Source organism: Penicillium chermesinum, assembly GCF_028974085.1.
Source record: "Penicillium chermesinum strain IBT 19713 chromosome Unknown utg000007l:1.0-2695246.0:1.0-2697696.0, whole genome shotgun sequence".
In the NCBI taxonomy this organism is placed as follows: domain Eukaryota; kingdom Fungi; phylum Ascomycota; class Eurotiomycetes; order Eurotiales; family Aspergillaceae; genus Penicillium; species Penicillium chermesinum.
The window spans coordinates 2492052-2517116 of record NW_026695317.1 but is presented as its reverse complement, the minus strand read 5'-3'; the positions used below and the strand labels follow the sequence as shown (position 1 = coordinate 2517116).

Below are 25065 nucleotides of genomic sequence, written 5' to 3'. Positions count from 1 at the left end.
CCACGCCAGTGACGCATGTATGCCCGATCAGAATAGCTGATCTGATACTATAAGATACTAGAAAGCAATGGAGTTCAAGGCCCTTCCAAATCGACCTGTGAAATTCCTTCCTCCCCTCTCCCATGAAACGGCCCTCGTGCAACTAATAATCCGGGGTAAGAGAAACCGAAGACTCTTCCCACAGCAGGAACTTCGAAACAGAAAACGACACGGTTGGACGTCCGGCCCGGCCCGGATTGCGATGCGGAGTGAAACTCAACGGTCCTCGCACGGAGAGGACGTCGTTACTCACGAGGCCGGGCAGCGCCAGTTTTTCCGAGGTCGAGGCTCATGTTCTGGAGTACAAGGTGGCTTCGTGCTGCTTTCCATATCCTGGAAAAGGCCGTGCTATCTGACGCATTAGGTTGGTAACTGCATAGAGGGTGAACCGTCGGATTTACTCATGAAAAGTTTACTCGTGATTGCAGAGATACATCGGAACTATGGAAAAAAGGCAAATTTTTTAAAACCCTCATACGGTAGCTGTGATGGAACAATATGAACCCGAAACAAGAATGGGCAGGGGTCAGAAGAGGATGCTGAAAGTAGACAAAATTTGGGGTGACGTAAAAAGGAACAGATATTCGAGAAGGTAAAGACGGAATTGCCAAAGGCCTGAAAATCGACTTCAGGTCCATTTCGCTCCGTAGTGAGTCGTCAATGCAGCACAAAGCAGTGCAGGACTCGAATCATACGTCCCAAGATTGCTTCGGAAGACATCTCGAGAGCCCACACTAGCTTTGCGCTCCGTTAAACCATATCCATCAAGAGAGGCCCAGCTCACTTCACATTCGCAGTGAAGCCGATTCTCCCTAAATCAAGCCCGGGGGTTTTCAAGCTGCAACCAGGTGCTCTGGCTCAGTCTCGACAGACTCGACAGGCTGGGCCTGTGGCTCAGCCTTGGGAGCCTCCGGGAAGTCCTCGGTCTTGATCAGGGGCTCTGCAGCAGGCTCGGACTTGACAGGAGCCGGGGCAGGAGCAGGAGCGGGAGCCTTAGCAACCTCGGGAGAGGCAGAACGGCGACCAATGTATTCCTGGGCCTGTTTGCTATAGTCACCAACATACTGCTTGACTAACCCGGTGGCGTGGGAGGTGTGCTCGCCGGCCAGATCCTTAAGCTGGTTCGTCTGGGCGGCAATAAGATCCTGGAGGTTTTGGATCTGCTCATCGATAATCTCGCGGTTGCTGATGTAGACGAGAGGACCAATGTAGGCAGTGGTCACAGCGATCAGTGCCAAACCCCAGAGCGGAACAAAGCGGATCAACCAGTACCCAGTGAAAGCTGCGAAGAAAGCCTAACCAACAGTTAGAACTAATGGATTTCAAATTGGAAACCCGGCAAAATGCGAAACATACAGCAACGGTGTGGACGACGTTCTCAGCAAACAGAATGCGCTGGAACTCGATCAAGAAGAAGTTCGACAGCTGGGAGACATCCTCCAATACAGCCTCGTGGGTCTCCTTGGAAATTGTGTAGTATCGGCGGGGGCGGAACGAACTGGCGATTCCTTGCTTGAGAACGGCCCGGCCTGCTACCTCGACAGCAGCGGTCACTGCGACAATGTTTAGTCACTCTTGGCGAAATTTCCTGAGGTCACACGACCACTTACAACCAAGGGACATGTAAAGGAATTTGAAGGCCCAGCGAAGAATAGGCAAGTAGCGAGCGGCGAAGATGAAGCTAATCACGGTAGCGAAAGAGACGGCGGTCGCACGGGGTTGCTCCCACTGTTGTTTCGAAAAAAAAAGAAGGGAGGTTAGAGCGGTTGTCACGGCCCAACGCAGACTTCATACTGCGCGCAGGGTATTTGGGAAACTCACGCTCAGGAGGCTGTAAAGCAGAGAGTGGTAGTCTAGATCACGCTGTTAGGAGATTGGCTATTGCGTCATATGAGGATGTTGGCATTACGAGTCAAGGGCTGGCCATCTGCGGTGGTGGTTGATGGAGTGACGCGAGAGTTTTTCAAGTCGTTGAGCTCGCTGGTGGTCTTGGATGCCTCAGAGTTGATCTTGTCAACGACCGGAGCTAGATGACACAAGAAACCGATGTTAGCGGGTCTGTTCGGAAGGACTCGCACTGTGCACCGCGCTTCTACAGAGGGGGTCTCGGGGCAGCCAAAGCTTCACAAGACTTCATTCCTAGTCCGAGCCGAGAAAAACACCGAGGAAAGTCACGAGCAAAAGGGACTGGTACTGCGCACACAGTTCAGTTAGTATCCGCGAAACCGAGAGCTCAACAGCTTCGGAGGGTATGGGATAGCATAGATAGCATACCTTACAGACGGTGTTGGGATAGCTCACGTCACCAGAATCGGCCATGATGCTCAACAAATTTCACGAAGGAAGGGGAAGAGAAGAGCAGGAAAGGGTGGTGGGGAGGAAAAAAAGGGAGATAAGGATTGTTTTGCTTAGCATGTGCGGTCGCCAAGACCCGTTACGCTTTCCCAGTTTCCAGAGTCCGGACTGTGATGTCAACCGGATCTCTGCAAGGGCTCTCTTAGTGCCTGGAGCTTCCATGTACTTCGAGTGGACCTCTAGGCTACCTCGATTCTTCTATTTCCCCGTCGCACTCTTCACAGTTTAGCAAACCCCCCCCATTACACAAAAGCCGCAGCTCCTGGCTTTCTGCCTTGTTCTCTACTGCAGCTCGGCCCAAGCGTAGTCCGAACGTTCCCCAAGGTTTGGGCAATGTAGCTCTACCCTCCACCAATCAAAGCGCAGGTTGCAGATTACGATCGGATGGATTTGATCACAGGCCCCAGAATTTCCGGCTTCAACCTTTAGCCAGTCAAAACCGGCGTGAATAACCCTAGTCTGCAGTGGCGCAACCGAAACTAAAACTAACCCCTGGCCAACCTGGGCAAGTCTACCATAAGGTTAAGACTGGCTTCAAGGCCCAGAAGCATTGGAAATACGAGAGTAGGTTGACCTACCGCGTATCTGAACAACAATTAGGGCGCTATTTTGGAGCTGTACGAGTTCCCTGCTGGTATCCCACAGATCCTCATAACGCAGCTTCTTGCTCAACGCAGCTTCTTGCACAACGCAGCTTAGTCTATGACTCGCTACCGCAACTGGCAGGTTTCGTCCACAGGAGCGTTGATAGCCGCCGAGTCGCTTCAAATTCCATGTCAGACCCTTTATCTGTAATATTCGAGAACTTGCACCCTGGTATGGGCGTCTTTGAAGCTTCCTTAGTTACTCCTTTAAGCTACGACACCCCTGAATACTTTGTACGGCGTGGGAGTGGCGTAGGAAGGACGAATGTACGAGAGAGTCTCTGCAAAATTGCGATATCTCCCGTGCTGAACCCCATCTTGCTTTCGAACATAACGTTTGAAAAGAGACGGTGCTGTAGACAGCTCTCCCGAGTTCCTTGGTTCCGCGGAGCAGCTCCCATGCAGACCTTTCAGCTACTGCACGTATCCGGAGACAACCGGAGACAATCAGTGCCTTTAGTGATAGGTATGTATCGAGCTCCATATCGTTTTCAATGAGGAGCTCCCTATCGAAATACAAGCAAATAATGGGTTTCAGCCCTGAAACTCCCCACCAGGCGGGGAAGCTCATAGTTGCACGTGACCGTGCGCTTTCCCCGATCGGGACTTCTGTTTTGAAGAACGCGCTTCCCATTCCGCCGAACCACTTCAGACCCCCCCAACAGCTCTTCTTCGCCCTACCAAGACATACCCATGCCGACTCATCCGTAGTCACCGTGGGTGTGGTTAGAATCTGACTCGTCCGCTCCGTTCCTCCAGCTGTCTCGCATCTCAGCCTTACGCCCCCGAGACGCGTTGTTTACATCATGGCCGCAGCAGGTGCGAGGGCCCAGAAGCCGGTCGGCTCGGCAGCATGGATCGCCGCAGAGAAAGAAAACATGGCAGAACTAGTCGAACAGGAGATGGAAGAGATTGAATATCCTGTCCGCCACGAAATGGACTGGTTAAATGAACATATGGCCGAGATCTTCTCCAAAGGTCAAGCGTAAGTTGCCTTCGATCTCGTCCGGACAAAGAGCCTCCTTAATAACAAGACACAAGTAACTTCACGGACGTATTCAAAACCCCAGGAAAGATGAGAGGCAAGACTCCAAGGACCGCCCGCAAGCACAATCTGGAAGAGAGCCGAATGGTAAGTTTTATGAGTCGTGTTGTGTGCGATGCCGTTTTCCACTACACGAAGCTGACGGGAAAGCCCCAGCCTTTGAGCGAGATATTTTCTTCTTCTCATAAGCAAGTGGAAAACAAAGCTATCAGCCCCAGCCCTTTTATTCACCGCGTGGTCTCAAAAACGACCACAAACTCTTCAATAGCCCCGCCTCGACCAAAGGCTGCTGTCGATGTCGCATTGCAGCCTCAGTATCCCGATCTCAGTCAGAACCTCAACTCATTCACTAAGTTCAACACGGATTCCGGCTATCATGGAATGGAAGATGATGATGTCTTCCGATCGGACACACAGCCTGAAACTCAACCATCCACACTTCCAACGCAGATCGAAGAACCAGCGTCGTCCTCGCACGTCGATATCTCTATGAGTCAGCAAACAACTGAAGACTCATTCCACTCCGCCCAGGAAAATGTCCGCGCCCGTGGGGAAACTGTGGAGCCCGCCAATGCTGAACCGACACCTACGCAGGAGCGAAATGCCCCTGCGGAACCAATCTCGAGGGATCTCGATACAGAAATGAACGATACCCCCAAGGCCAAGGCTCAGCCGAAACCCAAGGTCAATTTATCTTCGCGAAATGACGAGCTGGCCTCAACTTTGCGCTCCTCGCCAACCAAGTCACCTGGTGCTAATGTTACCAAAATACAAGAGCCTGAAGATGAAGATGTGAATATGGAAGACCCCCACAAGGAAGACGCTGTTCTGGATAACTTTGATGATATCGGATCCCCTTCCGACAACTCAACTCCCGAGCGACTTGAAAGAGTCCCGGTTCGCAAAAGCAGCCTCAGCTTTGCTTCTCTTCCCGCGCGGGAGCCCCTTACCAAAGCGATGGGTGGCTCGCGAGTGTCTCGTACCAGCCATATTGACCTGCCAAAAATTAATAACACTTCCGGGCGTCCTAGCTATCTCAACCGGCTCACCGGTAGCCACAAACCCACACAGGCGGCCCTCGATGATGACTCGGATGGGATGGATATCGACGTCGAGAAGGAAAGTGAGACTACGGTTAGAGGCCATGGTAGCAAGACTCGCAACACAAGAACGACGCAGACCCTTCATGAGAGAATTAGCATGCTCGGAAAACATCAAGCTCCCCGACCGACAAAGTCTATTTCTGCGGCAGGTGGGCTGTCATCTGCCGGCCAGGTCGCCTACCCTGAACTACCTGCTGCCAAGGTTGACCCGGCGAGTCAAAGGCCTCGTGAGCCTTCCGCCTCCGGTGCTAAAGCTGATGAGGATGATTGGATCAAGCCCTTGAGCTCGCCACCGCGGCCTGTTCTTGCCAAGAGCAAGACTGCAGATGTGATGGAGAAACTGATTGATACTGAGAAAGAGCAGTCCGTTGGCAAGCAAGACCCGCGCGGCTTCAAGCAGCAATCAGTTGAGCCGGAGCGGCCCAAATCATCAGCTTCCATTTTTCCTCCCCTCGACCTAATGGCCATCAGCAAAGCGCTTCTGCATCCAACATTTTCGCAGGTGGAACCACAACACCAACTGGGTCCCCTCGCCGCTTTGATGGTCCCCTCAGTGCTTCGAAAATGCGGCTTCAGTCAATAATGAAAAGTGCGAAGGGTCTCTTCACCAGCAGTGGCAGTTCCATCAGACTGGATGCATCATCGCCTGACCAACCCCGAGTGCAACCGAAGGACCGGGCAAGTGCTGACAAGGAAGATGTGGATATGGACCGGCCTGAGTCTCAGCCGCGCCCGAAGTCGAGCCCTGCGAAACCGGAAACACGCCGGACGCGAAGTTCCACGGAGAAAGAACAAAAGCAGCGCCAGAAAGATCTGGAAGACCGCCGGCGAGAGGAAGCATTGCGACAGGAAAAAGCACGAGAGCAAGACAAACAGCGCGCTCTCCAGCAACGAGCCATGCAGGAGAAATCTTCCGTTGAACCTGAGGAGCGACCCGGAACCAGCTACAAGCCCTCGCAGTCTGTCAGACAACAGTCTCGCGAGCCGGAGTCATCCATTGACGATTCAAGAATTGCCCTTCCTCAGCCCAAGCAGAATGATCGACGGCCCAAGCCTACCCGTGAGCCAATGCAAAAACCCAAGCCACAGCCGGTCTCGATCCGGGTGGGCAGTACTCTTTCAAGGCCTATGCCAGTGTCATCTTCGATCTCCTCAGGTGCCCAAGAATCAAGTGCCCCAGCCCCAGTTGCTCCTCAGAGCACTTCGGCACCGAAACAACAAGGTCTGAAAAAGAAAGGCAGCAATGCGTCCCTCCAGACGGCTTCGTCAACGAATAGCTTCAAGAGCTCCGTCTCTAGCCAAACTCAGGCTCAACGAAAGGCCCAGCTCGCCAGTGAAAAGAAAAGAGAGCAGGAAGACCAAAAGGCTCGCCAAAGGGAGGAACAAAAGCGTGAGCAGGAGCGCAAGCGCCTTACCCAACAGCAACAAGACGATGCCCGTCGCCGTGCCGAGGCTAAACGGGACCGACGTGACCGAGCAGCCCTGGAAGATCCCAAAAAGGCAGCGCAGAAGCAGGCAATTGAGCAACGGCGTTTGGAGAATGCCCGTCGGCAGGAGAGACAGGGTAGTCAACAACCCAACAATGAGGTAAGATTTCGATGACCATACCTTCGCAAGGCTTTGACTTACCGAATCAGGCACCGATGTCCTATCACGACAAGTCAGCTTCGCAGAGCTCACAAAACTCCCAGCGGAATGATTTGGGGGCAAATCGCCCACCCTCTCGTCTGGGGTCATCAGTGCAACCTTACGGACGAATCAATCCCCCTGCGCCTAACCCTGCTAGGCCTCCCAAGAGACAGCCCGATGAAGACGCTGGTCAGCGCGCGGCTGTGCGCAAACCAAGCAATGTTCATGCTTATGGCGAAGCTAAACGGCGGAAGACCGAGGATGAACACAACCCTATGCAGCAAGTACGACCCCCGATGGCCCCCCCCGATTCGCCACTCCAATATGCGCAAGGTATGGTGTCTATTCGCTTTTCCCTCCGAAAGCTCATGTCCAATCTCGAGACGAATGCTTACAACTCACCTGGAACAGATCTCGACCCTCGGGCAGTCTGGAATGCCACATCAAGCCGGGTCGTCGGTCCTTCAGAGTGGACAAGCACAGCGGCCGACTAACGCGATGAACAAGTTTGCGACCGGAAAGATTCCGTTCGCAGAGCCCAATGCTGTGGCTCCACCAGCCGCACACAAAGCTCCTCAGCGGGCCCCTGCTCCAGCAAAGGCATCTCCCAAGTACCCTAGCGGAGAAAGCATCCATCTACCAGAAATTGCTACCGATAGCGAAGATGAAGATGACTCTGATTCTGGGATGTTTCCTGTGCCTCAATGGGCGCAAACGAAGGAGCTGGAAAGACTGCTGCGCATACAGGACGGGATGGAGGTCGACTCGATTTTCGGTCCTATCGCCCCATTCTCCCTGGAGGAGACCTTCAAGTCAGACAAAAAGATCAAGAAATATCGCGACCGAACCAGCAGCGCCAACTGGTCTGGTCCAGATGGTCTCACACAAGAGGAAATTCGCAAAGATGTCGCGGATCGACAACGGCTCCGTCTGAATGGCGGTTGGTCCTTCAACCCTGGGGCATAAGTGCGTATAGTTTGCTTTTTTTTTTCCCCCTTATTTTTGCCAGCTGCGGGTAGCTGCGGAAGGTGATCCTACATTATGAGAATGGGCATTCTGGCGTTCAGAGAATTAATCTTCCGGTTTTGGGCGAGGTTTATCATTACAGTCGATTTGTGTCTATTACTTCAAATCTTTGGACTACACGACTGGGGAGCATCCATAGGTGCAAATGTTCATTAATAGCTCATTTTTTCTGCTTCGATAATCTCTTTCACTTCCTCGAAACTTCTTAACACGCCTCTGGGCTCTCTAACAACCGATATTAATGACCTGCAACGGTCAATCGACTGCTTATTGCCAGGAATGAATCACTCACGGCCCTCGGCTGAAGCCGATTCACGGTCACTTGAAAGCATAGAAAAGCTCGAAGCCTAGTAAGCAAAGATTCCCCAGCGCGACAATTCGTCAGGACTGCGAACCAGGGGCCTGCGTCTTTCCGCCAACTTTGAAATTGATCTTTTTGCAAGCCTGTACGACGGGTGTCTTTACTTTGAGTATAAAGTCAAGGCGCATGAAGAGCCATCAAAGCACTAGGCGAGAGCCCAATACCAGCTCCGATTACCCCGAGGGTTCAAGATGTCTGCTTGACCCATGGGCAAATGACAAGGTGGTCGGAGTCGAAGTCCTCGACTTCCAGCGAGGCTTTCAGCATTGACTGCGTGCGGTCCACTTGGATCCAGCCCCCGTCGCTCCCGTCATTCAGCATTTATGGATCTCCAGAGGCTCGTCAGATGTTCCCCTGCTACTCTCTAGATCATTGAAGGTGGACAGCTCGAAAACAAACTCGTTGGCAAATTGTCATCACTGGCGCGGCATCGGGAATTGGACTTGAAACCGCTCGTGCTCTACCAGCGGGGGCACCTTTGTTCCTGACAGCGCGCAGCCTGAAATTTTTAAAGAGAGCAGTCCGTTTTTTAGCTCCAGTTTCGTCTACCAGAGCTATTAGCCTGGTATAAAAGGGCGACTATGACTGGACTCGTTAAAGCCAGGTAGGGTCGGGGTAGACCAATGCCATCTGCGCCTTTCTTTTCCCCCTCTAGGTAAGGATTTCGAGTAATAGTAGTTATGCCAGGTTACGCAACGGCTTCGATGGAATGTAAGGGTTTTCCAAACTCGAATATGACCTGTATTCCCTTGGCGAGGTCCAAGAGAACAGATATATTCGCCCGCACCTATTTGACTTACTCAATTTGGCCCCAAATGAAGCCATAATGCATTAATCTCCCTCCACTTGCATGAACCAGCATCATTGGTCTAGTGGTAGAATTCGTCGTTGCCATCGACGAGGCCCGTGTTCGATTCACGGATGATGCATACCAATTCCTGAATTTTTTTTTCCCCTGTCCTTTTTTTTGCCCCATAAATCTTCAATTGAAGCTATAATACTCTCTACCCGTTTTTTTCCCTTTTTACAAAAGTCTACTAGTTCATTTCAGGTTTATCGGGTACTGATTTGCCCTCCAAAAAGAGTTGAGCCACGATAGAGCTTGTGTCTGATTGAGGACTGTCAGGCGAATTGGTGGTGTTATATATTTCTGAGTCTGCGTCGAGGAACCGTCTTTCGTGGAAATTGAAAATCTACCTGGGCACTTGCACCCGGGCACAGTCGGCTACTCCAATATGATGAGCAGAATTTGCGCACCATCAATCCTATGCTCGTACGGAGGGGACAAAATGGCGTTATTAACATGTTATTTTATGGTATGATATCCAGCTTCAAGTGGATAAGAGTCTGGAAGCCGAACGACACAGCCCGGGGCGCCCGCACGCCAAATGCAGTAAGAATAAGACAAGAAGGAAAAATTGAGCCCCAGCCCAGTCCATCCGGGCGCCATCCGTAGATATCGTACAAGGTTAAGTTACTGTTCGTCCTAAGCTGTGTCCAAGGTCAATCGATAAATCTACTCAGGGTCTGGTTCAACATCACTGCCGCCACCATCCTGACCTTCATCCATAGCGTCCGGATTGAGGTTTGCCGTGTCCGGGGATACTCCGGGCTTCCGATTCTTGTCGGACGTATCGTGAGAGACAGTCCGCCAGCCGGCAGCAACGGAAGGGTCTTTGATGTACTCAGACATCGGGAACTAAACAAGAGCACGGGTTAGAAGACTGCTTGCACGGGGCTAAGAGAAAGGGGTTGACTGACATAGTGGTCGTTCTTCTTCATGGTTACTACCCATGGGACGTTGTCAAAAGTAACGGCGCGAAGACGGAAGTAGGTGTTATCCGGGATTTTGAGGACTTCCTTGACGAAGATATCCATGTTTGGAGTTGGCACACCATTGACGGCCGTGATGAAGTTGGTGGGGGCGAGCCCGTAATGATAGGCAGGGGACCCACGACTCTGCAGGTGGTAAGAATCTTTCAGAAGGGGGAAAAATTGATGGGGATATTCTATGGGGCTACATACCCTGGCACTGACATAGACCTCACTGTGGAGCTTAGAGATTTGCTGGCGCACAGCGTGATGAGGCCTCTGTACCACCGCTCCACAGAAGACAACGGCGCGATCAGTCTCTAGGTCCTTGGTGGGAACCGTAGGGACTCGAATCTTCATTTCCCGGCCGTTACGGACGACGAGTGCGTCAAGAAACTCCTTCTCGTACATCACGTCCAGCTCAGAAACGCGAGTGATTAACTGACCATCCAGCGTGAGAATGATGTCGGCCTCCTGGAAGCTATCGCCTTCGGAGGTAACTGTTGCTGGCGGGCAATCGACCTTGCGGATCATGAACAGTTGATGGCGGGAGGGATTAGCTTGGATAACCTTTTGAATCCATTCATCGGAGACACCCATGATACGAGCCTGGGCCATCTGAACCACATAGCTTTCCATATTAAGAATACGCAAATCGGGAATGATACCCTGTCCAATCTTGGATGTGATCGGGAGCAGGGATGGGGTAGCAAATCCTAGATGATACTCAACGTCTTTGTGAGAGCTGGGGGTGCGTTCGCCAAGATAATTCAGCCACAGAGCCTGCACCACCCCGTCTTCTCCAATTAACACACCATTGGTACACTGACCACTGAGGCCTGTATCGACAGTGATGGCATCGAGATTGATTGCGCGGTATCGTGGGGCGGACGCATTGGCTGGAATAGACACAGTGGTAATGTCCGTGACCGCAGTCTTAGCGACAACAATGCGATAGTTCTGGTTGAAACCGACGAAGAGAGTGTCCTGTCCTTGCTTGATGTACTCCGAGCTAAGGCGTGCGCTCTGTACAGGGGCTTGTACTAGACTCGGGTCGTACTGAAGAATGGTGTAGTTTTGGAGAGGGTGGAGAAAGATGACTTTGGCGGTGATGATGATCGAATCCGCGACAGTGATGTTGATGTCGCATAGGTCGAAAGGGACGATGGCTCTCGATACAATGACAAGACCCTTTTCAGCGTCGATGACAAGACCGAAGCCGGTCTTTTTGGCCTGGGGATATCCATCCAGCTTGAGAGGCATGGTGCATGACACTCTCACGAAGCTGCGTACAATCTCAGCTGCGGCGGGCTGGCTCACCCCGTCCAGCTGAATGAAGTTTGCGGCACGTGGAACCTGCTCTTGGGCTGGAATGGGCGCTCCCAGATCGGAGAAGTCCCAGAGGCCAGTCTCGTCATTTCGCACGGCCAGACTCATCTTTGGGTGCCAGTGACGATCGATATAGACGATACTGGTGCCCTTGGTGTGGAGATCTCTGATATGGCGGTAGGAAATGACTACCCTAGAGCGATCGGGAATGGTCTTCATCACTTCCACAAACTCGTCCAGAGTACGAGTCGCTCGCTTGTCGACGGAGTCGATGATCCATCCCGAAATCGTGTTCTCCAGCTTGAAAGAGCCAGCAGCTTCACACACAAACACTCCACGGGTAGGAATAGCGTAGAGCCGAGACTGCTGATATGATAGGTCGTGAAAGGTACCACCAGCAACAGTCACAAAGCGATCTGGCGTAATCGCATGAAGGTCTCCAACCTCGCATTCAACCTCAAGGTCTTCCCCTCCTCTCTGGACAAGAAGACGCACAGTCTTACCGACGCTCGAGTCTAGGATGTCATCGAGCCGAACAAACTGAGTTAGAAGCTCGCCATTGACTTGCAGCAACACATCACCTTCCAGTAATTTCCCGTCAGCTGGGCCTTCCGGAAGGATGATCTCAGCAGCAAGCATGTTCGTTTCGATGGGAGCGGCCTTGCGTACAGCGGCCTCCCATTCCGGGCTAAGACCCAATCGACGGCACTCATCGAACGGCTTAAGCATCCACTGTGTTTGGATCGTGCCTCTTGTGATGGGCAAGCCCTGGCGAATACATTCTAACGCACGACGAGGACGATCCAGAGGCAAAAAGTAATCAGTAGCAGCACCGTCAGCCCGACCGCCAGCTTGCAGAGCTACAGCATGCCCATCGATGTTGACGACGGGACTCCCAGAACTGCCTCCACTGGCGGCCGCAGCGGCTTGGATGTAGTTGGTATTGAAATCACTATAGCCCTCGCCATACTCCGGAGCGTTACGGTCTAATCGACTGATGACGCCCGACAGAATGCTCAGCTTTTCACCGGCATCGTTACCAACCACGCGAATCTCCGTGCCCACGCGAGCTCCATCTGGCTGGAGTTTGAGCTCGGTGAGCTTCATATAGCGAATCGCCTTGGGGTCGAATTTGAGGATGCCGAAGTCATGAACGGGGTCTCGATACACAGGACGCACATCACACTAGAAAATACAGTTGTTAGTGAAACTGATTCAGATTCCTTCCCTTGATCGCTCTCGCGCCGCAACCACTCCTGACGGACTCACTTCTTCGTGGTTATCAAAGATCACATATCCCCAGAAAGGACCGGCGCAAACAACATGCCGATTGGTCAAGATATATCCACGCTCAGCGTCGACCACGAAACCGGTAGCCTGGCTACTCATAGAGAGGTCGGTATCGAAGGAACAGGTCTGACAGAAATGGATCGATACCACACTCTTCACAACAGACTCAATAGTTTCCTGCCACTCGGGCGAATCTGCCTGTGCAGTCCCCAGGGCAAGTAGACGGCCAGCATCATCGCTTTCCTCGATGTCATAGATAGTTCCATTCTGCGGAGTCGCTTCACCAGGGGTCAACGCCGAGGCTTCGGGCTTTAGATGCTTTGCAGGTCGCTCGATCGCATGGCCGCCACTTCGCTTGCGTTTGGCACCGCCGTCGCCATTTGCATCCATGACCTTGGTAGCTAGAGATGGGCGGAGTGGAGTTGAGGCTGAGGAAGCTTGCGGAAGGGGACACGCAGACGAGGAAGGAAAAGAGCGGGAGGCGAAGGAAAAGGAGCGAGCTACAGGATTAGGGACAGGAGCCAAAAAAGGCCAATTCACCACAGCAGTGACAGGACCGATGGCGCGGAGGCTGCTTTTGCTCCAAGACATTGAAGAAAGATGTGAGGCGGAGAGAACGCACGACCCTGATTGGGCCGCGCCGCGTTCACAAGGTGCGGGCATGGGACTACACCACGCGCTCCAGATGATGGCCAGAGAGCATTTCGTGCATTTGGTCCCATTTTTAGCTACATTAGCCCCTCCGACGATCATGGGAGGGGTAGACGCCTACGATGTCATCTAGATAGGGAACGATCCGATCTCAAGTTAGAATGTCTATGGTATAGTGGGGAGGCAAATAGACATATGGAAGCACTAATACTTGGGAGTGGTCCCCTCTCCTTCGGAAATGAAATCTCAGGGAACCTTTTCATACAGCCTCCCCCTTACTGGAGGTCTTGACCGATTTTGCTTTGACTCCGCGGAGCTGGGGCCAGGTAAGTGAGGTAACTTGCGTCATCCAAACAGAGCATACAAGGGTTGATCGAGAATCTGAGTTCGGGTGGCGTATCCAAAGCCAGACGTCTAAACGGATCGCGCCGTCCCTCATGCTGGCGGCAAACGGAGAGGGAGGGAGGGGGGGGGGGGCGCCCGAGCTTGAAGAGGGTCTGTGGTATCCAACTATGCTCATCTGACGAGATCAACCGCCGGGATCGACCGAAGATGCTGATAAGAGGGTGAGACCCTAGCGGGTTAAGCCCTTTTGTATGTCATAGTTATCAAATATCGTAGACTAATCAGGCGACCGGGTCAGGCATAGGGGAGGGACTGGGCCCGCCGTTGCCTTGTCCCAACCCTGGACTAAATTTCTTGGCTGGAACCTGGCCTGGTCGCGGGAAAAGCTCGTTAAGTTTCTTGTAGGTATCATTCAGGGTAGGAACATTCGGAGGTGGAGTCAATATGGCGGGTGCTGGGAGTCTTCTTTGTTTATCAGTGATAGAGGCGAGGTATGCCAGATTTGCCTGCAGCCGTCGCATGCAGTCTATGTATTCTTGACTCGGTTTTGACCCCTGAAAGCCGTTGGCGCCATCCGTATGTGACCCCGACCCTGTCTTGCCCCCCGCCTGGAGATTCGCAATCTCTTGTAACAGCGTCGAATTTATATCGAGCAACGTCATAACGCGGACTTTTTCACGAGCCACCGCTTGAGCCTGTGCCTGTAACTGCGCTGGAGTTAACGCCGGCGGTGGAGCCTGGGTCTGACCAGAGCTTTGTCCCTGAGCTGTGTTCTGATTTTGATTTGGGGTGCCGGGTTGGGGCACTTTGGGGGAGTTTATTTGATTTCGTGGCTGGTTGGCGAGCAGGTTGTTGGCGGAGATCGATGCCATGTTTTGAGAGAAGGTCTGCGCTACAGTAGAGGGGGTGTTCATCGCACTGTTTGGCTGGGAGAAGTGGTTCAAGTTTGCGGGAGCGGAGGTTTGGGGAAAAGGCGTCGAGAAATTATCCATGGATGCTGGGAACTATGTCAGAGACTGGCCTATATGGTAGCTGGAAAGTGTGCTAATGCGATAGAGGCAGTCGCAAACGAATGAAAGAGCTCGCTATTGCGGGGTGCCAATTAAAGCTGATCCACAAGGCAAGACACGTGTGTTAAACGGCAACCAAGGGAAATCACAGCACGGATGTTTGAGGCTCAAACAGACTAGCAGCCTGGGCTGAACATCCGAAACGCACCATGCCAAATGCGCCATGCCCCAGAAAGTGGCACTGGGCGCATCTGGATTGACAATAGTGCAAACTGAAATCCAGAGAGCGAAAATGGGGACAGGGGGGGGGGGGTTTCGTACCAGATGATTGGGGAAAGCCTTGGGGCATCATAGCTCCACCAGCGCCTGGCTGTATGGGCATACCAAAGGAATGCTGCTGTTGTCCAGGCTGAGCCAGGCCTTTGGACTGGGCAAATTGTTGGGGGTAATTGTTTGGGTAGAAGGACATTGGATTCGGGCTCGGGGATGGGACCGGAAAGCCAGCGGGATACGCGTTGGGGTCCATCGTCCAAGGAAGTGCCGCCCCAGAGTCTAGGTGGACTAGTGACGGGGGCGCGACCAGATGTGCAATCAATCCTTTGCTATCCGTATATGAAGCCAGGGAAACCTGCTGGAGAGAGCGCGTGGCGCACGGACGGGAAAAGCTAGCACAGCCGTGGGAATCCTAGGAATCACGGAATCCAGGGGCCGATTGTTGGTGTTCCTGGACGCGATCGGGAGCGATCTGGAAAGGGGAGGAAGGGATCCGACAATGCGGAGCAATGATTGGCCAGGCGAGAGATGGTTAGGGATGTGCTGGAACGCGATCGACCGCAGCTTTGATAAAGCTGGACTCGGGGCAGGACAGATTTTTGGCGGGTGGCCCGGATACAGTGGGATCAGCCGTGGACGGGCTAATGCAGCGGTGGAGACGTGGTCCTATGCCTTTTCTGACTCGCTGAGGGATGGAAATTTGTTGCCTGCCTCCTAGGTGGATCTATCTCCGCGCATCCCAGGGTTCATTCCGTCTGGAAAAGGAAGCAAATGAGTTCTTGAGAGAAACAAGGAGGGATTCGTGAAGTCCCGAAGGCTCTGGGTCACGGGACATGTATTATTACACATCGGCAACCATTCCACCACTTTGCGACCGTCGAAGCAGCTGCTATTTCTGCATGACAGCCGGGGTCGTCAAGGAGGTTCTTACAGTAAATATTGGCGATAGAGAATATTACGGACTGCTGAACTCTGCACGTGGCCAAAATAACCTTGGAACTCTGGAACCTTGAAAGGCTGAAGTAAGAATGACATCGAATGACTTAAGCCACTGCCTCCCGACCTCGGGAGGTCTGTCATTTCGTTCAAGGTCCTTTACAGTGAAGGCACTTTATGTGTTTAGGGTTGCGATTCAAATCCGTTCATTGCTAGTATGAGGGGAATGGCAGAAGACAAGAGGGGGCACCAGGGTTTCCGAGATGCAGAGAGTTTGCGGAATCTGTGGACATAAAGGGTATCCGCCAAGACTTTTACCGTTGAGGCTTCCTGCAGATATGCCGCATACTAGTAGGGTGCCTAAACCAAGAGACTGGGAAAAAAAGGGCGTCCTGCGTACTCCGTATTCTGTGGGATATGGCTACGCTGGACTTGTCATGATCGCTGTCGAGGCCACGCCTCAAAATTTGCTTTGTCGAACAGGGTGGATTAAGGTTCGACCTGTCTCAACCCTCCGAAACCGCCATTCCAGCAAATGATTAGACTCGAGGCAAGTGAGAGTTTGTTGGGTTTCCCGTTCATCCCACATGTACTCCGTACGATGGCGCAGAGTGCTGTGCGGTGGCTGTGTGGTGGCTACTGTGGCGGCGGCTGCTAGATCCTCACCGCGATCAGCAGCAAGATGATTTGACGCAGAAGCTGAATAGTCATTACTTGGCCTGGGTGTTTTCCCCAAGGGCCCACATCGATGTTCCAAGTTAGGATGTACTCTCATCTGTAACGGGCAGCCTACAGGCAGCCCACACCTCGCTAAGGGAAGTGCGGAGCTATCCTAAGACGCCATTTTAGGGGGATCCATCGTTCCCAGCTTCCTGGAAATGCACGATGAGGATCGCCCTTTTTGGGGATTTGGTGCATCGCCCGAGGGAATTCACCAATTGGTGGAGGTTCCCCAACGAGATACAGCATTGTTACGCACCGGGGTAAGTCGTCTACCGCATGTGCATACGCGAGCCACCTGCTGTCTGCATGTCTGCTGCCTTGGCGCAATTGCACACCAGCTGCCCTAAGCTGCCCTAAGCTGCCGACATGACCGAGAACTGGCCGAGAACCGGAGCACAAGGTTTGCCTCGAGAAACGTGTATCTCTCCATACCGCCACGGGTTACACGACATTATGATCTTCCCGATGCTTAAGTAGATGACGGACGGTTGGCATGATACTACGGGGAGAGAGAAAGGGCGAGTAGAAGAGAGTACCCTCTCCGCCATCTCCCCTTCCCCCGATATCCTGTCCAATGTGTCTTTGACAAGAACCCCCCCGCAAACCAAGACTCTCATCTCATAGCACATATCAGCATAGGTGATGGATCATTTGGAGGCAGGTGCTACTAAGAATCTGCGCGTACTCCACCCCCGAAGGGAGGAGATTCGGAGTGGGATCGAGATAGAACCCTGCTCGCCCTTACACAGTAAGTAACGTTCTCCATTACCATGCAGAGCCTAGCGAGTGGGCCTGCTACAAGAGCCACGCGATCCCAGGAACCCGATTTGTGTTTCATGTTTCCAGCGTCCAGCTAGGTAAACTTTATACCAGGCTAAGAGCTTAGCTTTGTTATCGCTACGTCTGATACAAGTAGAACCTAAGAGTGGAGTGGAAAGTGTACCGGCCCTGGGATAATTCGCTCAGTCGTGATGACTGGCGGTGAAACATCATCGATCGTACTTTGGGATGGGGCTGGAAAAGAAAAAGGCAGAAAAATAAAAATAAAAAATAAAAAAAATTAATCTTTATATATGCAAGTGATAGGGATACATAAAGTTTGAGAGGCGATTCTTACGGAGTTTCGGGCAAAGGGAAGCAGATCGAATCGATCGACAATTCACTCACAGAAAACCCAAAATAAGAAAACAAAAGCACGAAAAAATTAAAAATAATAAAAATAATAAAAAACAAAACAAAAAGGAAATGGAAATGGAAAAAAGTACTTTCATGATTCAGTTTGTTTTCAGGGGTGGCTGAGGATGTCCTGAGTGTGTGAGGGACCAATGCATCCTTGCTCATAATACTGCTCGAGTATACGTCAATACGTACTTACACAGGCTACCGAAGTTTATCCAGCGATCGAACATCATACTGTTAGCTTATCACCGCCGGCGAGTTCCGGAAAATAGCAAAGTTGAAACAGATCCACAAACGGAGTGTCATGTGAACAAAACATCCTTTGTTCGATCGACTCGGGGCCATCCCGCTTCAAGTTCCTTGATATAGTGCAACACAATACTGGTGCTAAAGAGGAGCTGCTGCCAGGAGAAATACTTGAGCTTCACTTGAAATAAACCCTCCAGGCTGGAACCGATTCAACGTAACCCTCCTACTATCATTCTGGCAAGGGCTAGCGATTGAACATCGTAAATAAACCACAGACAAAACTAATGAGATCAACCATACCAACTGCTCATTCTACTCCTGGCATAGTCCGATAGTGAGGTTTTCCATCGAAAAGCGCTTAGACTCCTGCAGAGACCTGAGTCGGACCCGCGACCTGGAGCTTTCTTGATGAGTACGAGGTTTCAGCGCAGACCATACTGCTGGTAATGCTGACCATAGCCTAGTCTAAGCCATCTCCAGGTGAATGTAGGTGACTCAAAGTGGCAATCGACTCAACTCAGTAAGCGGGGTGCTCATAAATTTTTAGTGGTGGAGGTTACCGATCTGCACTTGGCGCTGGCGAACCCCCAAGTTCGAGGGATTTTCTGATCTATCGTCCTAGAGAGCCCACTTGGTTTGGCTGGCTCCTAACAGATTCCAAGACTGTCTCTAGCCTCGTCCTAATTTGGCTAAGATAATCGATGAACGACGTTGATGCGATTCGTCGGTGTAACGTTGCCACGCTGAGAACTTTAGGTTGGGATATTCGAGGACTGTAGAGCAGAACTTATTCCCGAGAGTGGGACAGAGCCAGGTGTGCTAGCAGCTCGAAACACAGAGGAACTGCGTGAGATACATTTACCCAGGAGGGTAAAACCGTTTACTGCCAACTGAACACGACGTACCAAAAGGCAGTGGCAGCTCCTTGCAAGTATCTGCCGCATGCATGAATCTACGCGCCCAACAGTCCTTGATGGCCTGAATATCCTTTCCTTAGACCTTTTGCCTAAATCCGGCCCGGTCCACGCTTCTATAAACTCTGCAGATTGGGGCTAGTGCCCTCCACAAGTGGCCCTTCAGACGCTTATGCTTCTTTTTTACCTGATTGGAGGCAAACGGAAATATAAAACGCCATGTCAGCCTAGTGTCGATAAGGTGATCAAACGCCAATCTCATGGGGCCAACCCTGAGTCAACTTTATCCTTAGTCCCCCTATTTTCATCTCGCTTCCCGGAGATCCAACAAGATCGACTGCGTTTGATATTTAATCATATGCCTGCTATTTTAGAAAGGGTTTTATCCTTCGCACCAAGAAGGTAGACTGCTCCCAGACCGGCCCCGAAAGGATCGTTCGAGATCCTTCACAGGCAGAGCATTCCGCTGCCAGATAAGGACTATTCGCCCAACCCTGGCAGCATTTCCCAAGATGACAGACGAAACGAGGAATCCACCCTACCGGCATTTTGCCCTTATATACATCGACGACGAAGGTTATCTGCGCCAGGAAGCTTCGCCGTCGATCGCAGTCAATGGCGAAAGTATTATTTCTTCGCGAGTGAGAAACGCATTTCTTGGTGCAGTAGCCAACTCGAGCGAAAATATACCCTCTCGTCAACATGGTATGAACAGCAAAGTCCTTTTGGCATTTTGAAGACATCCGAGGTGGTTCGTCGCTTACTCCGAGGCCCTTTAGGAGGTTTCCCAGTTCCAACAAGATGCTCGACCATTAGCACAAGAGACCGGCCCCCATTTCCACGGCAGTCGCATCGACGGCCTTCGCGATCTGAGCCAAATACTTCCGAAAGAGACCTGATATTACCAAGGTCCAATCAAGAGACTTCGAGCAACCCCGACCTATGGCAATCGCAGCAGGGCCGGAGATATGAATGGTCGCAACCGCCACCACAAAGCCAAATCACCGAAAGCCATCCTGCAGAAAACCTTGCGCCTCCTACAGAAAGGGCCCAAATATCTGTTCGGGACCGAGCGTTCTTGTGGAAGTATTACGAAACAGCGTTCAAGAAGCTGCAACAGATCAACTGCCGCATCATTGCCAAGGTCTACATCAAACTAGTTGAGCCGCGCAAGCAAGTAAACTATCCATACAACGGGCGAAGGCTGGTCAATGGCAGGACGCAACAATTAGATCCGTCGGAAACGAGGCCTCCTTGGTGGCCACCTGGTGTGAGCCACAAAGAGCCTGATCATCTCCCCAAAAGATGGTATGATCCAGGATCTTGTACTCCATGTTTCCTTCTCAATCGCTGACAATATATGGAAGAGCGTATAATCCTCCTGATTCATCTGCTCTGCGAGTTACATAAGACCCATGGAATCACAGCCCAGAAGTTAAAGGCAGCAGACCAGCCCATCCGCCGCCAAATCGCCCCGCCCGAGCGACTCCGAATATTGGATGAAATATACAGGGTTCGGCAGGAAGAAGAGAACTACATTGACGGAGTAACAGGTACGTCTTTCTTTGCATCCGTCTAGAGCGAATTTCTTGAAGAAAAGCCATACTGATTCCGATCTCAGACGGCAAAGCCTTGGTGACTATTTCACGGGAAAACCTACCCAGCCCCTTCAAGTCGTCAGAATCATCTGAGAGAATCGAACAAGCTTTCGTAGAACAACACAGAGGAGCAGAAACGATATCTTCGCAAGTTCCGCCATCACAAGGGATACATACACAAAAGAGTCCGGTGTCGCCCGACTACCACTTCACCCCAAACATAACATCTTTCTCACCATCTGGGTTCCCTGGTCCCAGCTCTGTACCATTGAACCCAGCAGGTGGTCAAGTAGCTGCTGCTGCTGCTTCTCTACCAAAAGATCGCCTAAGGAAACGACATATTGATGGGCCAGGATTCTCAGATCCGATCAGCCCAACCTCAACAGGCTTCTCTGACGCTGCTTTCGGAGGAGCTGAAGCATTCATACCCCCGCCTTATTCCCAACCAGCATATCTCCATCCATCAAGCATTGCAACTACTATCCCATCTAGCATGGCACCATTTGGTGGGGCTGTGGATCCATATACCCTCGATTATTTCTTCAATGACCAGTGCCAGTCATATAGATAGGCTCCTAACATACAAAGGATTTCCCGCACCCAAACGATCGAGTTTCCACCTTCCACACAGTAGAAATGTAGTTGATGACAGTGCGTCCTCAATGTCCTTACCTCTCGTTCTCACGTGGGGATCATAATAAGAGTAAAGTAATTGATACAGCCTTAGCCCCGTCACGGTGTGATCTCCCGTATTACTTGAGAGATGCCTTGCGAAATTTCAAACGGATATTGGAAGAGGTATATGTGTTTTAGTCTGCTTTAGATATTTATCTGGCTCCTAGTAGTGCCCTTGGTCATTTTTGATGACCCTGCACAACACGATGAAGTCCCTTAATTCTTTAAATACTAATCATGAAGACTCAACTTTGATTTGCCCCGAGCGAACAGGACTGTCCTCGAAGTATACATGTATACGAGGAATAGAGATTACCAAGCGGAAGGCAGATGCCCGGTTAGAGTGTGAAACACCTTTTTCCGTCATGATAGGTTTCATGGGTAGACCTGTGGTGCCGAGAGGAGTTTGGATCAAAATGAGGACGGGCTTTACTCTCAGCCCTCCTTCCGCGCCTTCATTTCAGCAATGAATGCACCAGTCTTCGCATTTGGTACGATGAATATCCGCACCAACTCATCGATCACTTCAACCTTTCCACCCGACAGGATCTGCAGCAAGGGGAGCTTCTTGCCGGCTTTAATGAGGCCACCCGATACGGTCTGCATGAAGCACTCCACATTGTTAATAGAGTATTCCTTCTTTGTGTCCCATGGAAGAGGGAAAATGTATTCGAGGTGATCCGTAATAGTATTCAATTCCGAGAACGCCTTGATAAAGTCGGATTGGGCGTCCATAGGGTAGAGAAACACGACAGGAAACTCCACGGAGCTTTCAGGCGAAAGAGGGTCAGGGACCAACCGAATACCTGCATCTTCCATCTCGGGTGGCTGGCCTGTTTTGCGGGTTCTGATCTGGCGCGCGCGCAGAGCAGTGCTCAGAACAAGGTTCTTTTTCCGCGCTAGCTCTTCTTCTGCCCTTTTCTTTGCAGCAACGCGCTCCAGTGCAGCTTTGCGCTCGGCAATTTGCTTCGCAGCAGCCTGTAAGGACTTGTTCTCTGGATCCACGGCCAAACCACGAGCAGCCGAGTCTTCGGCTTCAGGGATTTTGTCTAATTTTAATAAGGCCATGGAAGAACGATAATAGGCCTTGATATTGTTGGGGTTCAGCTTGAGGGTAGCAGCACAATCGAGAGTGCAGGAGCGATAGTTGCCTACGACAGTCGAAATAGTCAGCAGAAGAATCAGACTTTGAAATTCCTCTCATGCACTTACCGAGTTCAAGATTACATCGTGCCCGGTTGATGTGCGACAACTCCTCCATCTGGCGTAGTAATTCCTTCTCTGCAGCCGGATCCTCAGGTTTCTCCCATTTATCTTCTTTGGCATAGATTACAGCAATACTCTTGGTGTAAAATTCCTTCGCATCGATCCATCGTAATTCTTGGACCGCCTCGTTGCCTTGCTCCTTGAAGCTCAGGGCGACCTCACCACGGGTACCTTCATTTTGCAGTGCGGTCAGGGCATCAAGAAGCACGTTTTCGCCATCTGTGTAAAGTAGAGCACCGGTGAGTGTTTGATACGCAAACAAGCAGAGGGGGAAATGAACATACTTTCATCGCCTGCGTTTTCGATATCGGTCATGAACAACGGCGTTTTGTTCATCATACTGACGAGCTCGTCCTTCGAATGCGATCTGACCGAAGCCATGGTCGGCGGCATGCGAGGTGCGGAAGGGTCATTCTGTACTTCTTTTAGGCGTTCTTCGTTGATAGGGAAGGGCGCTTCATTGGAGGCGGCGAAAGCGTCAAACCCGGGTTGTGGCAGATCTGGTGGCGGGCCTTGCGCAGCCTCCGGAGGGATTTCATTGAGGTTGAGAGACTCATCAAAGTCATCCGGAAGCTCTTCGATGCGCGACATGGCGTCTCTCTAGTTTGGAGCACGAGTGGGCGAGCGTCTGCTGCTCCAAACTTTTTTTTTCTCTTTTCCCCGCGGAGGGGAAAATATCAGAACAAACAGTGCAAACACTGTTCCTTAAGGATGTACAGACGTTGAAGTTGCTGCTAAAGGAGCCTGGTTGTTTGCATTTTGCCTTTGACCAAATTGGTATTGGAATACTATCATGCCTAGTAAAACATGGGATACATCAGTATCTTACCACAAGATCAGATGGGTCTGCCTTTGCATCGCTCGTACATATAATGAATGACCTGGACATGTACGGAGCGTGCCACAACCCTCCATTTGGTTGTGGATCATGCACTCACGCTGATTGACTCCATATTCCGTGGATCATCAAACAGGAAATAGATCTGAAGGTCCCTTCCTATAATCAAAGGCAACACCTTCGGTCCCAGTCCGAGGCCAAGCGAACCCCGCCATTCTCTTGATCGGCCTTTCGCCCGACACGCCGACATAGGAGCTTGTAATCGATATTCTAGCACCACCCATATTCTGCCTCATTCCCTCCCTCTCAGTTGCCAATTGATATACCGCCATGGTCAAATCCCACAACATCCTCGTTCTCCCCGGCGACGGCATTGGCCCGGAGGTCATGGCCGAAGCTGTAAAGGTGCTGGAGACCTTTGAGACATCCGAGCGCAAATTCCAACTTCGCCAGGAGTTGATCGGAGGCTGTAGCATTGATGCGACGGGAAAGTCTGTCACCGAAGAGGTGAAGCAAGCCGCCCTGAACTCTGACGCGGTGCTGTTCGCTGCCGTGGGTGGGCCGAAATGGGACAATGCGCGCCGGGGGTTGGATGGGCCAGAGGGCGGGCTGTTGCAGCTGCGCAAGGCTATGGATATCTATGCAAACCTGCGTCCATGCTCGGCTACGTCACCTAGTGCCTCAATTGCGAAGGAATTCAGTCCCTTCCGGGAAAAGATTATTGACGGAGTTGACTTCGTTGTTGTTCGCGAGAACTGTGGAGGAGCGTACTTTGGACGCAAGGTGGAGGATCCGACCTATGGTATGTATGGAATAGGGATATCTATCCCAGGAACCACCCCTGCCCCTTAGTAGAGAACATGGGACTGATTGATATTCTGTCAGCAATGGACGAGTGGGGTTACAGCGAAGAGGAGATCAAGCGTGTCGCGCGCCTTTCCGCCGAAATTGCCTTGCGACATGACCCTCCATGGCCTGTTATCTCCCTAGATAAGGCTAATGTTTTAGCGTCCTCTCGGCTCTGGCGCCGAGTGGTAGAGAAGACTATTGCGGAAGAGTATCCTCAGGTTAAGCTGGTGCATCAACTTGCAGATTCCGCGTCCTTGATCATGGCGACCAACCCACGTTCCCTAAACGGTGTGATTCTAGCCGATAACACATTTGGTGATATGCTGTCAGACCAGGCAGGCTCTATCGTGGGAACTTTGGGAGTCTTGCCAAGTGCCAGCTTAAACGGTCTTCCAGGCGATAAGAACCTGAAAACACGCCCTTACGGATTATACGAGCCGACTCATGGGTCTGCCCCAACGTAAGTATCGAGCACGGATCAGGGCACAAGGCCTGGAGCTAACCTTTGTATATAGAATTGCTGGAAAGAATATTGCAAACCCGGTTGCGATGATTCTCTGTGTGGCACAGATGTTCCGTTACTCTCTGGATATGGAGAGGGAGGCACAGCAGGTGGAAGATGCTGTACGCAAAGTACTGGATTCGGGCTTACGGACCCCAGATCTTCGTGGGAAATCGAGCACCACCGAAGTGGGTGATGCTATTGTGGCGGCTCTGTAGAGTCTAATTATCCAATCCGGACACGATCGCCCCACATAAAAGAAACCAAAATCACTCTAGATGAGGAATCTTTATGAAAACTAGTGTTTGCATATTGGTGAAAGAGAAATCGTTTGAATGGACTGGCTACTCCTCAATGGGTCATACTCCCTCTATCGATAAGTCATTGATAAGTTTATTTGTTAGAGGTGGCTAGTCAGGGCAAT

The 25065-nt window shown here is 51.5% G+C and overlaps 8 protein-coding genes across 8 annotated transcripts; 4 read left to right on the top strand and 4 right to left on the bottom strand.

Annotated features, from left to right (window-relative positions):
* Window positions 1-872: 872 nt before the first annotated feature.
* N7468_009698 (uncharacterized protein) lies at window positions 873-2358 on the bottom strand (the record flags this gene model as incomplete). The annotated part of the gene is made up of 7 exons (XM_058478994.1): window positions 873-1334; window positions 1396-1592; window positions 1650-1767; window positions 1834-1892; window positions 1949-2065; window positions 2202-2232; window positions 2314-2358. The coding sequence occupies 7 exons, from the start codon at window positions 2356-2358 to the stop codon at window positions 873-875; spliced, it is 1029 nt and encodes a 342-aa protein (XP_058327324.1).
* A 1207-nt stretch (window positions 2359-3565) lies between these two features.
* On the top strand, window positions 3566-7781 carry N7468_009697 (uncharacterized protein; the record flags this gene model as incomplete). The annotated part of the gene is made up of 6 exons (XM_058478993.1): window positions 3566-3758; window positions 3798-4023; window positions 4080-5730; window positions 5784-6773; window positions 6824-7155; window positions 7199-7781. 6 exons carry the CDS (start codon window positions 3566-3568, stop codon window positions 7779-7781), a joined length of 3975 nt encoding a protein of 1324 aa, XP_058327323.1.
* A 1937-nt stretch (window positions 7782-9718) lies between these two features.
* N7468_009696 (putative nuclear serine protease HtrA2/Nma111) lies at window positions 9719-13023 on the bottom strand (the record flags this gene model as incomplete). Its single annotated transcript, XM_058478992.1, has 4 exons — window positions 9719-9901; window positions 9964-10161; window positions 10228-12528; window positions 12613-13023. The coding sequence occupies 4 exons, from the start codon at window positions 13021-13023 to the stop codon at window positions 9719-9721; spliced, it is 3093 nt and encodes a 1030-aa protein (XP_058327322.1).
* Window positions 13024-13910: 887 nt separating this feature from the next.
* Window positions 13911-15165, bottom strand: N7468_009695 (uncharacterized protein; the record flags this gene model as incomplete). Its single annotated transcript, XM_058478991.1, has 2 exons — window positions 13911-14633; window positions 14848-15165. The coding sequence occupies 2 exons, from the start codon at window positions 15163-15165 to the stop codon at window positions 13911-13913; spliced, it is 1041 nt and encodes a 346-aa protein (XP_058327321.1).
* A 246-nt stretch (window positions 15166-15411) lies between these two features.
* On the top strand, window positions 15412-15630 carry N7468_009694 (uncharacterized protein; the record flags this gene model as incomplete). The annotated part of the gene is made up of 1 exon (XM_058478990.1): window positions 15412-15630. One exon carries the CDS (start codon window positions 15412-15414, stop codon window positions 15628-15630), a length of 219 nt encoding a protein of 72 aa, XP_058327320.1.
* Window positions 15631-19425: 3795 nt separating this feature from the next.
* Window positions 19426-21082, top strand: N7468_009693 (DUF2841 domain-containing protein; the record flags this gene model as incomplete). The annotated part of the gene is made up of 4 exons (XM_058478989.1): window positions 19426-19618; window positions 19693-20181; window positions 20281-20466; window positions 20535-21082. 4 exons carry the CDS (start codon window positions 19426-19428, stop codon window positions 21080-21082), a joined length of 1416 nt encoding a protein of 471 aa, XP_058327319.1.
* A 539-nt stretch (window positions 21083-21621) lies between these two features.
* On the bottom strand, window positions 21622-23043 carry N7468_009692 (HSP70/90 family co-chaperone CNS1; the record flags this gene model as incomplete). The annotated part of the gene is made up of 3 exons (XM_058478988.1): window positions 21622-22337; window positions 22399-22671; window positions 22737-23043. The coding sequence occupies 3 exons, from the start codon at window positions 23041-23043 to the stop codon at window positions 21622-21624; spliced, it is 1296 nt and encodes a 431-aa protein (XP_058327318.1).
* A 577-nt stretch (window positions 23044-23620) lies between these two features.
* Window positions 23621-24859, top strand: N7468_009691 (3-isopropylmalate dehydrogenase; the record flags this gene model as incomplete). Its single annotated transcript, XM_058478987.1, has 3 exons — window positions 23621-24092; window positions 24146-24599; window positions 24655-24859. 3 exons carry the CDS (start codon window positions 23621-23623, stop codon window positions 24857-24859), a joined length of 1131 nt encoding a protein of 376 aa, XP_058327317.1.
* Between the last annotated feature and the right edge of the window lie 206 nt (window positions 24860-25065).